At 41.9% G+C, this 11,793-nt stretch overlaps 1 protein-coding gene across 2 annotated transcripts; it reads left to right on the forward strand.

Moving 5' to 3' along the window:
- Positions 1–481: 481 nt before the first annotated feature.
- On the forward strand, positions 482–11,176 carry appl1 (adaptor protein, phosphotyrosine interaction, PH domain and leucine zipper containing 1). 2 transcript variants are annotated; one of them, XM_086041760.1, is made up of 22 exons: positions 482–637; positions 1,592–1,690; positions 1,790–1,849; positions 2,097–2,168; positions 2,265–2,352; positions 2,456–2,497; positions 2,828–2,886; positions 2,958–3,104; positions 3,192–3,274; positions 4,291–4,452; positions 4,890–5,078; positions 5,689–5,731; positions 5,820–5,876; positions 6,002–6,093; positions 6,182–6,361; positions 7,010–7,062; positions 7,171–7,345; positions 7,572–7,608; positions 7,718–7,858; positions 8,494–8,544; positions 8,618–8,707; positions 8,863–11,176. In XM_086041760.1, exons 1-22 carry the CDS (start codon positions 584–586, stop codon positions 9,088–9,090), a joined length of 2,202 nt encoding a protein of 733 aa, XP_085897886.1. In that variant the 5' UTR covers positions 482–583; the 3' UTR covers positions 9,091–11,176. The 2 variants fall into 2 exon arrangements, with proteins under 2 accessions (XP_085897886.1, XP_085897887.1); XM_086041761.1 differs by having other exon boundaries at positions 8,935–11,176.
- The last annotated feature ends 617 nt before the right edge of the window (positions 11,177–11,793 follow it).

The raw sequence follows: 11,793 nt of genomic DNA on the forward strand, positions 1-11,793 counted from the left end.
CGTCTAGTGTTGTGTATGGGAAATTAATATATTGTATGAGTATTTTTTGGGTGAAATTGTAAGGGCAAAGAATTAACTGATTCATGTGAATCAAATTTTGTTTTTAAAAATGTAGTACAAAAAAACAAGAAATACGCATTTACAATATAATGACTCCATAACATTGATCACATCACAAATATGAATTGATATTGACAAAATAGTTTAAAAAAAAAAAAGACACCGGTTTGAACTTTCGTTCAAAGCGGCCGCCATTTTGGCGCTTTGTCGTCGACTCGTCGGGCTAAACGCAATAAGGGCGATGCTGCGCAGAGCCACAATGGCATCGTCTCGCCTTTAACCAAAGAGCCAATCAAAAGCTTGGACGTTTTCCAGTGTCCAATCAAAACCTTGGACGTTTTCATCTGTCCAATCAAAATCCAGTTGGGACAAGGCGGAGTAGTTTCTGACCATTGTAGTAGAATCCGGGTTACCCCCCCCCCCTCGCCTGCCACAAAAAAAAAATCTTAAAAGTGGGAGTTGACTGGCAAATTTGTTGTTGTCTTTTCTCTCGTCTGTTGTCATCTACCATCAAGCAGCAGCCATGCCCGGGATAGAGAAGCTACCTCTCGAAGAGACGCTGGAAGACAGCCCGCAGGTTAAGAAAAAAAGAACTCAGCCTTGACTTCATGTGAAGCTTGACGCTTAGCTTACATGCTAACGCTAGCGCGCTGCTATGCTAACAGCAGTGTTTGTCAACAGCTAGGCGCATGCTAACCGCTAGCACAGCCGGTCGTTGTGAGACAGAAGGCTGAAGCAAAATCGGCCCAGCTGACACATCAGCTGATGGCTATTTTCCATCGCACCGTCAGGGGAGGCGTCTCCTTCTATTGGCGGCCAGCCACATTTGTTTTCATTTACTTCCGTAGCAACCCGGCTAGCACCTTCCTGTCATCTTGATTTCCTGACGTGTATGTCTCACTGTTGTTTTTTGCTGGTGGTTTTAATTGGGACGCTGTGGACGGAGACAGACAGTTAAATGTAGAATGTAGCTAGCTGCCTGCTGATGTCCTGAAACAACAGTGGTGACGTCACCAAACGTCATTCCTCAGTGTCCAGCCTGAGCTTCATGCACTAGTACGCTCTTTGTCCTCGCTACTACCAAGACAATTCAGTGCACTGTTAGAATGCGTGTGTTTTACCAGTTTCGGAGAACCTCCACTTTTTTTTCCCCCCTCTACTGTATGACATTTCTGCACACTAGTAGGACAAGTCTAGCATACTGGTAGAACAAGTACATATGACCAATGAGGCAGAACTATTCTTTGGCATTTAGGTGCTCTTTGTACCAACACAGTAGTTTATAAGTAAGGTTTATTCCTCTCTTTGTGGCAACCTGGTTCTTCCTTGATAACCATGCTTTGTTTTTGTGTTTCAACAAAAGTAATAGAGTACAATGTAACAAGGCACTTCTGAATGAGCTGGGTGTGTGGGCGACATTTTAGGGAAAGAGCACAAAACTGGACAGATAGGTGCGAATAGGGTGGGTTTTTCAATAAATAGTTGTAGTTATGTTGTGCTGGAAAGACGTAACTATGGTTTGATATTTCAGACACGCTCTCTGCTGGGAGTGTTTGAGGAGGACACGGCAGCCATGTCCAAATACTGCACCATGCTTTATCAGGCCATGCACAGGATCTATGACGCTCAGGTACAAACACACACATGGACACGCATGCGCGCAGATGACCGCCATTTTGGTTCTTGGCGACGTGTGCAGGTGATTTATGTCTTTATTTTCACTTTTCAGAATGAGCTGAGCGCTGCAACGCATCTCACCTCCAAACTGCTAAAAGAGTACGACAAACAGGTTTGTAACGTGAATATTAATGCTGTTAAATGACGTTTTTTTGTTATGAAAGCATTAAAACACACTTTTTAGTCTTAAAAATCGGTGATCATATGGAGAACCTAAAATGATCATTTTTGCTGACATTTTCATATGGTTTCATCTCTAAGGCTGCTTTAGATGTGATCAGATAGTAATGTCTTGGTGAAGCAGCATGTGGCTCCTTTTTCCTCAACCTGAAAGCAATAATCCAGTTTGGCGTTTTCAGCGTTTTCCTTTAGGGGGCGACGATGAAGTAATGAGCTCCACCCTGCAGCAGTTTGCGAAAGTCATCGACGAGGTGAGTGTATGACATTTGTTGTTGTTGTTCTTCTTCTTCTTCTTCACCCTACGTTCAAGCCTCCTCTTCTGTGGTGTGTTTTGTTTGTTTTGCCAGCTAAGCTCCTGTCATGCTGTCTTGTCGACCCAGCTGGCCGACGCCATGATGTTCCCCATAACGCAGTTCAAAGAGAGAGACCTCAAGGGTATTATTTGGATGTGAAATATAATAAAATGTCACTTTTAGACGTAAAACATCAACTTATTTGTTTTTTTTTTGTTTTGTTTTTTTTGGGCTTGTGCCTGCAGAGATCCTAACTCTCAAAGAAGTCTTTCAAATATCCAGTGATGGTAAGTTACCTTCCCAGTGTCCACAACGGAGACTGCTACCATTTTAACCAGTCTCACACACACACACACACAAAAAAACCCCGCACTTCCATATTCAAATCTATCTTTTTTTATATTTCTTATATCAGAATTGATTGTTTCCGCAGACTGGAGCTGCTATTCAATTTCATATCACCTTGTGGTACAATCACAATGAAGCTCTGCTGATTCTGACACATTACAAATGATGGATGATGAATATGAAGTACATGGTAGAGATAATTATGCAAGTATTTGGGGAAAGAGAAGTTGCCTTCCCCTTGTGAACATTTCTGATTGCCATCATTCCAGATCACGACACGGCCATCAACAGATACAGCCGCCTGTCCAAGAGGAAGGACAACGACAAGGTAAGCTCGTGAAAACCCGCAACGGAACGTGCGAGGCGGGCAGCTGACGCGGTCGTCACTGTGCGTGGCAGATGCGCGCCGAGGCGGTGGAGGACGTGTACACGTCGCGCAAGAAGCAGCACCAGACCATGATGCACTACTTCTGCTCCCTCAACACGCTGCAGTACAAGAAGAAGACGGCGCTGCTGGAGCCGCTGCTGGGATACATGCAGGCTCAAGTGTGGAGGACGCACCTGTCGGGAACACAAGCGCCGTCCATGCCTCCATTGGACGATTGACTTCTTTTCTCTTTTGTTCATCCGCAGATCAGCTTCTTTAAGATGGGCTCAGAAAACCTCAGCCAGCAGTGGGAAGACTTCCTGGCCACCATCGGGACCAGCGTCCAGAAGTAAGACGCTTCTGCAGCCGCTTAGCGCTGTTGCGTCACTATATCCGCAAAAGGAAGACGTCGGAAGTTTGCTCTTTGGAATGCCGCGCGGCAAAACATTGGGGACACTTGCACGGGCTAACAGCTCTCGACATTTTACAAAAAATATCCGGTAGGAATGCTAAAAATGTGTAAAAAATAAAAAATGTTAAAAATAAAAAATATTAAAGGGAAAAATACAAATTCTGACAAACATGCTAGAGTATCGTACATAAATATGAGAATGAAATTACAAATTGGAATCATTGGGGAAAAAAAATAAAAAGCATTACAACCAAAATGCACAAATATTAGAAAAAATAAAACATTAGAAGAACATCTAAAATTAGACAAAGTGCACAAATAGTAGGATAAAAACACACAAAAAATTAATAAAGTAAAAAAGAAATGCTACCAAAATGCCATAATGTCATACAAAAAATGAGAATTAAATGATTTGAAAAAAAATACAAGCGTATAAAAGAAGAAAATGCATAAATATAAATGCAATATAGTTTAGAAAACTACAAAATATATGAAAATAATTGACAATAGAAATATTAACAAAAACTAATGGACACAAACACTGAAATACTAGACCGTAATTAGAAGAATCAGATGAGAATAAAATGGAAAAAAGGTTTTTGACAAAATCAAAAATATCAAACAAGAAATATACACATTTTAGAAGATGCATTAGGAAAAAAATACAAAAATGTTATAGGAAAAAATAATCCATCTACAAAAAAAATAGAAATAATAGCCACAAATACAACAATCTAAGACAATAATTAGGAGAGTCAGATCAAAAGAAATACAAAAGTACTAGACAAAAATACATTTATTAAAACTACACAAAAGTATGATCAAATGTGGGAATTTAAAGAAAAAAAAAAAAAGAAAACCAGTTGGAAATATTTCCTGGTCATAGTGCTGTAACGACTGCGCCGAGACGCTCGATATGCTACTTGAAACGTGCGCGCGTGTGCTTGCGTCAGCGTGCGTCGGGAGATGGAGGAGGAGGTGGGCCACATGCAGCAAAGCATCGAGCAGATGGAGAGGTCATGTGACCCGCTGTACGCGCCCTGCGACCCGGACCCGCTCCACTCGCCCGTGTGTCGCAACCTCACCCAGAAGCAGGGCTACCTCTACATTCGCAAGTAAGTACACCCAGCAAAGGGACACGCCACACTGATGGCCCACTAAGCACCTTTCAATAAGCTTTTTTTCTTTTTTTTTTTTCACAAAAAGCTTGTTTTCAGTTTGGTTGGTCCAATATAGGTTATTTGGATGAAACCAACCCATATTCAATGGCTGATGACTCAAACTTTTTTCTGCGATGACAGAAGAGCGTCTAATCGTTCATTTGCTAGTGTCATTGTTTACATTGTCATAAAACACAATTCTGTGAGCCTTCATCATCATCATCATCAGCAGCAGCAGCAGCCAGAATGCAACAAAATTGTCTGACACTCAATAGGTTGTCTTTTTTTTTTTTTTTTTTTTTTTTTTCAAAAATTTTTTTCAAAAATTGAAAATGGAATATATGGCCCATGCTTAGTCAAAGGAAAAACAAGTCATCCCGTTATGCCCACAGTAGGACGGGCCTGGTGTCCACGTCGTGGGAGCGTCAGTACTTCTTCACGCAAGGGGGCAACCTGATGCAGCAGGGCCGCGCCGAAGTGGCGGGTGGCCTGGTGACCGACCTGGACAACGCCTCCGTCATGGCGGTGGACAGCGACGACCGCCGCTTCTGCTTCCAGATCACGTCCTTTGACGGCAAGAAGTAAGAGCCGCTCGCTCGCCCGCCGCTCGCTCGCTCCCAAAAACCTTGTTTCATCCTGACCGATCGTGTTCTTTCTGACAACGGAGGTGTTGACTGACAGCTTTCAAATTAGATTCAACCGCGATTCTTCCTTCGTATGATAAAGTGAAAAATGTATATTTTGTCTTTTTTTTTTAATCATAATTTCACCTCGCTGCCATCGACGAATTTACTTGTCTTTTCGCAGTCCAGCCATTCGATCACAGGAATTTATTTCTATTGTTTTCAAACATTAGGGTCTGAAAATGTCTGGCAGTGAATGAGTTCAAAATAAAAACAACTTCAATATCACATGCTTTTCAATATTTTCACATTTTGTGCAACAGTAATATTCCAGAATTAATTGAATGATTATTTTTTATGAAAATCCAACACATGAAGTGAATTTAAAACAAGCAAAAAAACACAAAAAAAGTTGTCGACTAAAAAAATACATATTGCCATCCCGGGACTGCCCCTGTCATGTTTCGTCGTTCTGTCGCGTGCGCACCTGGCCAAAAAAATGTTGCACAAAATTTTGAAAATATGTTTATCTTTATTTATTTATTTTTATTTGTGTTGCGAACATCAGAGTGGTGACGCTGCAGGCGGAGAGCAGGAAGGACTGCGAGGAGGTAAGAGTAAAAAAAAAGTCTCAGTTGTTGTTGTTGTTGTTGTTGTTGGATCCTCTCTCACCGCGTCTTGATCCTCTTCGCTCGCCAGTGGGTCGCCACCATCAACAACATCTCCAGGCGCATCTACCTGAGTGAGAACGCAGAGGTGCGTGCGTGAAAGTGACACTTGGAGTGGATGTGAGTGAGTGTGTGTTTGTGCACGCATAAGAGGGAAAAAACCCTCCTTCATTCTCAAGCGTGTCCTCAACCGATGTGGCCTTCCACCGACAGGAAGTGGCGGCCCGAGTCAACCAATCAGCCATCGAGGCGGTGACGCCGTCGCCGTCCTTCCAGCAGAGACACGACAGCATGCGACCTGCCAGGTTGGCAGCGCGTGTGTACGCGCGTATGCTTTACCCTTAAAACAGCTTCCTTACTTCCTTACTTACTTCCTTACTTGCGTCATGGCAGCAAGAGCCGCGTGGGCCGAACCGGCAGCATCAGCTCGGTGGGCTCCGAGCCATCGCCCGCCCTCTCCGTCCTCTCGTTGGATGCCCTGGTTGCCCCCGAAACGCCAATCCAGTTTGACATCATCTCCCCTGTCAGCGAGGAGAACGCCGGGCACGGCAAGACTTCAGCGCAGGCTGGCAGGTACGCCTTTGCAGACTGGGGAATTATTAGCATTCAATACTAATCTCAGTAGTAGTAGTATTGTATTATTATCATCATTATAATAATCATTCCAATCCATATTAGACATTTTTTGGGGACATGTTTGTGGTCTTTTTTTCAAATTATTGAAAAGGATCTTAATCACTTTTTAATTGTATTACAATTATGTTTTTTAAGAATTTCAATGCGTATCAACATTTGGTTGATTCAATCATAGTTGTTTTTGAATGAATTGAATTATTAGTTTAATGAAATTTTGAATACCGACACAGTCGTTTCGACATTATTGTAAATGTTTTATTGAGCTGTTGATGTGTATATGTTAACGTTTTGATTTGATTTAAATTGAAGTAAATATAATTACCAGTACAGTTTAGTTATGTAAACATAGTCCAATAGCATATTTTAGTCAAGCTTTTTAAAGCTATTTTTTATTCTTATCAATCAGTACTTTATTAGCATTCTCAGTCATGTATTTTCTAGCTGCTACAGAGTCCATTTTGGACACCCGCATCTACGTTTACAAAATGGCTCCTTGGGCAAATCCAGCGTCGATATCATCAATGTCAAATGTTGTGTTTTTTTTTTTTTTTTGGGTGTGTTCAGTAGTTTTGTATGCATCCACAGGAGAAGTAATCCATTTGGCGAGTCGGGTGACAAAACATCGGAGGAAAGCGAAGGTATTCTACGCTTTACAGCCCCTTGTGGCCTATTGAGGACCTGCAAGTCTTCATCGTTGATATTTTTTTATTTGTATTTTAACTTTTGTGGTGGGGGTGGTGTTCCAGACTCGATCCTGCACCAGCTCTTCATCGTCCGCTTCCTGGGCTGCATGGAGGTGAAGAGTGCCGAGTCTGCGGACGTCATCCCCGAGACCATGAGGCAGATCCTGGCGGCGCGCGCCATTCACAACATCTTCAGGATGACCGAGTCGCACCTGCTGGTCACCTGCGACTGCCTCAAGTAACAACCTCTCCTCTTCTGTGTCTTCAAATAAAAGTAGTTCTCACACGTTCTTACATCACAGCCAATGGATTCACTTCTTCAAGTCTTTTAAAAGTGAAGCACTTTTCCAATACTTAAAAAAAAAAAAAAAAATTATGTTCAGCCTCATTCCAAAACAGAGTAAAGTCATTTGTATTGAGTGTAGAAATTTGGGCGGAAAGAAAATGCTTTTTTTCCTCTGCAGGCTCATCGACCCGCAGACACAAGTGACACGACTCAGGGTAAGTCCGCGTTGGCGTACGTCACAAGTTGGGCCTCCGCAGTTGGGCTTGCAACCACTGTGTATGTGTGTGTGGGCGCGTGCGTGTGCGTGTGCGTGTTGGCCACCAGTTCCCTCTGTCCAGCGTGCTCCAGTCTTCGTCCCATCAGGACAACAAGAGATTGTTTGGATTCATCCTTCACTCGTCCGGCGGGCATGCCGACGGACGAGCCGTCTGCTACATCTTGGAGTCCAACGACGACGGCGAGAAGGTTGAGATTTTTTTTAATTTTTTTACAAATGATGAAATTAACATTTTACCTGAAAACTCAAATACAGAATAGCCCATAATGTACAAATTCACCATTTTTTTCCTCTCCCTGAAATTTTTGCACATTCATTCCAAATGAAAAATAACTCCCGTTATAGCCATATTCTAAAATGTATTCAATGATTATTTCTCACTTAGAATTCTACACACATTGGCCCCTAATGACAAAGTCAACAAATAATATAGAAAAAAAAATAAAAATGACTCAAACATTCCCACTTTGTTTTCCACATTTTATTGTGCAGCTGTAGTCCAAAGTTGATTAAAAAAAAAAAAAAATCTCTTGAAAATGATACACACTAAGCAACCACATTTTTGGAAACATTTACTGATTTCTTAAACTTATATAAATAATGAAAATAGTGCATGTGCTATATATTAACCAGTCTTCAACTTTTTCCTCATTTTGTGTTTTTACAGCCGTATTCCAAAACGGATTCAATTGCACACCGCTGAAGATTATAACACATAATGTGCTTTGATGACAAAGTGATGGAATGGTTTTAAGAAAAATATTTTTGCTGCAACAAATGTCTCGGTCATCGCTCACGCCATTGCTACTTGCTGTTCTTTCAGATCTGCGACAGCATCGGCTTGGCTAAGCAGATCGCCCTCCACTCTGCGCTGGTGAGTCTGACGTTCGACCTGAATTTGTCTTTTTTTTTTTTTTTTTTTTTTACTCACTGGCGTCATGTCGTAGGACCGCAAGGCGGCGGAGAAGCGCAAGGAGCAGGACAAAGCCAAAGAGAAGCAGCAGGAGGAACTCAGCAAACAGAGACAAATAGAGAAGGTGAGCTGGTCTTCTGCTTCTTTTACAAAACCATCTCGCGCGCCTTTTCGGCTCGCGACACACAGCAAAAAATTGAAGCCACGCCTCGTAACTGACGGGAGACAAATGCTATAGAATAAGGAGACTAGACAAATTCACGATGTCGTTGGTTTTAGAGTCAGTGGTGGCCACCTGCAAATGTGACATGCATGCGATTACACAAAGAATCTTTTGGTGGCGTCGTCCAGGACCTGGAGGAGCAAAGCCGCCTCATCGCCGCCTACAGCCGTCCCGCCAACTCTGCCGGGGCCGACGGACACTTTGTGGTACTGAGCAACAGCCAATCAGAGGACAGCGATGCCGGCGGGGAGGAGGCCAAGAAGAAGGGCGAGTCCGACGCCTAGCCACGTGCCTACAAATGGGTACCAAGCATCCGCCCGTCCGCTCCGCGCTCAGGAATCAACACCCTCCCGTCCGGGCTGCCTGGGGATGAAAAACGAGTTCATCACAGACTCTCTTGTTTTAGTTGATGTTTTAAAAAGAAAAAAGAAATGCTTTTTATACTTTGGCAACTATAGATATACAACCTTCTCATTTCCTATTTCTTCTCATAATCATATTGTTCACAGGTGAGTCTTATTCTCCAAAGTCCTCCCTGGTTGTTTGTCAGCATTCTGCAGTGCTTTTAAAGCAGTCGATTATTACGTTGCACTTTTGAGGCTGAAATCCGTATGTCAGCATTTGAGCCAAGTCACATATTTTACGTGAGAAAAATCTTGCAAACAAAACATGTAAGACGAAGGAAGTAAAGTTAACCCCTGCTTATTTGCTGATTTTTTTTTTTTTTTTTTTTTTTCCCCCCCGCAGTATGCTTAGGTGGCAAGGGCTTATCTTTCTCATTTAGACAAAAGTAACTCATTGACACTCATTGGGGCGGCATGGCTCAGTGGTCGTTTCCCAACCCGGAGGTTGTGGGTTCGATCCCCGGCCATGGTGACCGTGTTGAAGTATCCTTGAGCAAGATACTGAACCCCCAGTTGCTCCTGATGCTGCGTCATCAGTAGGTAGATGAGGTACAGTGTGAAGCGCTTTTGAGTACCCAAGAAAAGCGCTATATTAGTGACAGCCCATTGACACCATCATGTGGCAATTACAGTACAATATAACCACTTTTGAGGGCCTCATCAATTACTCAGCGATGTTCGCTATTGTGGGGGGGCTCGGCTATACAATGAACCCCCGTTTCTGGCGGGGATGTGTTGCAGACCCACCCGCCATGAAAATGTGAAATTCAGAGCAATGATTGCCAACCAATGTGTCATAGCACATCTTCCACAAGGCGGCAGAGGGTACATAATTACTTGTGTGTGTGTGTGTGTGTATTTCACCTTCTGTGAAATAGTGTGCCATGAGATTTTCTTACAATGTGAAACATGTGCCTTGGCTCAGTAAAGGTTGGGAAACACTAGAGAGATCATTAAAAAAAGATTCTAAAATAGTTTTGCCCCTCCCGCATGCTTTAAATCTTCGAAAGTATTAAAACACACAGCCCCTGTTCTCACCACGGTGTCAGGAAATGGGAGACCTATAACAATTGAATAATGCCACTTTGATGAAAGAAAGACGCCTCACTGACAAAAGCAAAGTGCACTTGCTGCAAGTGGTTTCTCTCTCCCAGTTGACTTTTGTTGGGAATCTGACACCTAACACAAAAGAGAATTGAACATTGTGTATTTCAACACCCAAACGGTTCAACCAAATCATGTCATTTTCACTTGATGGAAGTCCGCTATCTTAATGCTAGCATATTATGATAGCATATAATGCAAAACGCCATTGACATGCTAATGGCATTAGCGTATATGTTACGGTGATCAAGCATGAACCTTAAAAAACTGGGGAACCCTATGTTGACAGAAGCAGGTTAATAATTTACCTTCTGCCATCTAGTGGAAGTTTTGCTTGTCACAATACCTCACTGGCATGGATAGACCAACGAAGACATTTGTTGTCTAAATAAAGTTCAATTAGGTAAAATTGGATGAGTAGTGGTTGGGAATGACTGCTTTGTGTGGCACAAGAGATTACAAAAAAATGGGGGAACCTGACTACACCACTGCCAAATGTGTGGTCGCTATTTTCTAAAAGATTACCAAACAAATGCGAGTGGTAGCCATGTTGCGACCCCCTGAAGGGACAACAAGTCTACAACAACTACCACGTCAACTGTGATTCAAGAGCAAGACGTGATGGTGATTGATGATAAATATAGCGAGTTTCTGGACAACAAATAGAAGAAAATGTTTACTGATGATCTTTTGGGTCACTTTGTTGGGAGTTTTTGTTTTGTTCGTGTTGACCGTTGGGCACTTTACTGACGCCGTGTTGTAATGTACATATACGCCTCATGATCAATGTCTCAAGTTTGTCATTTAACAAAAAAAAAAAAAAAAAAGCTTTTTAAAGACACAAATAAAGCAACTAACTCCACCCGCCTGGATTGAGTGTGGTTTACATAGCAAACGCACACTTTATTGTTCAAATAGGGGAATATTTTATGTCAAAAGGACATAATCACACACAGGAATACACACTCTCGTTAGTTTTTGTTATTTTTAGCTTTGAATATGTATTTTCGAAACATTTAAACCATTTTTCCATGAATCAAAACCAGTTAAATATTTTTTTAGAAAAGCCAGAAAATACTTGAAAATGCCATTAAATAAGTACAAATTCCGTTAAATAAATTGAAATCCAATCACACTGTACTATGGCCTTAGTAGAGGGACGATATTGTGTCGTGAGATTTTGACTTCATTGTGCGTCAGAAAATAAAATAAAGTCTTGCTTCACAATTATCCGCCGCTATGTTAGTTGAAATTGTATCAAAAGCACTAGTGATATCGGTACTCCAAATCGGTATTGGTATTCCAGTGAATATTTGGTAACAGTTACTGGTATCAGTCTTTTAAAAAGTGGTATAGAACATCTCTGTTATAAATACAATCCCATAGAGTAGTAGTATTTATCTTATTTAAAAAGACGCTGCAAAAATTGTTGGTGATTTGGGGCGGAAAATGAAATTGATTCATGGCATTTCTATTCAT

This window comes from Filicampus tigris, chromosome 9 (genome assembly GCF_054856515.1).
Source record: "Filicampus tigris isolate MCC_2025a chromosome 9, RoL_Ftig_1.0, whole genome shotgun sequence".
Classification (NCBI taxonomy): Eukaryota; Metazoa; Chordata; class Actinopteri; order Syngnathiformes; family Syngnathidae; genus Filicampus; species Filicampus tigris.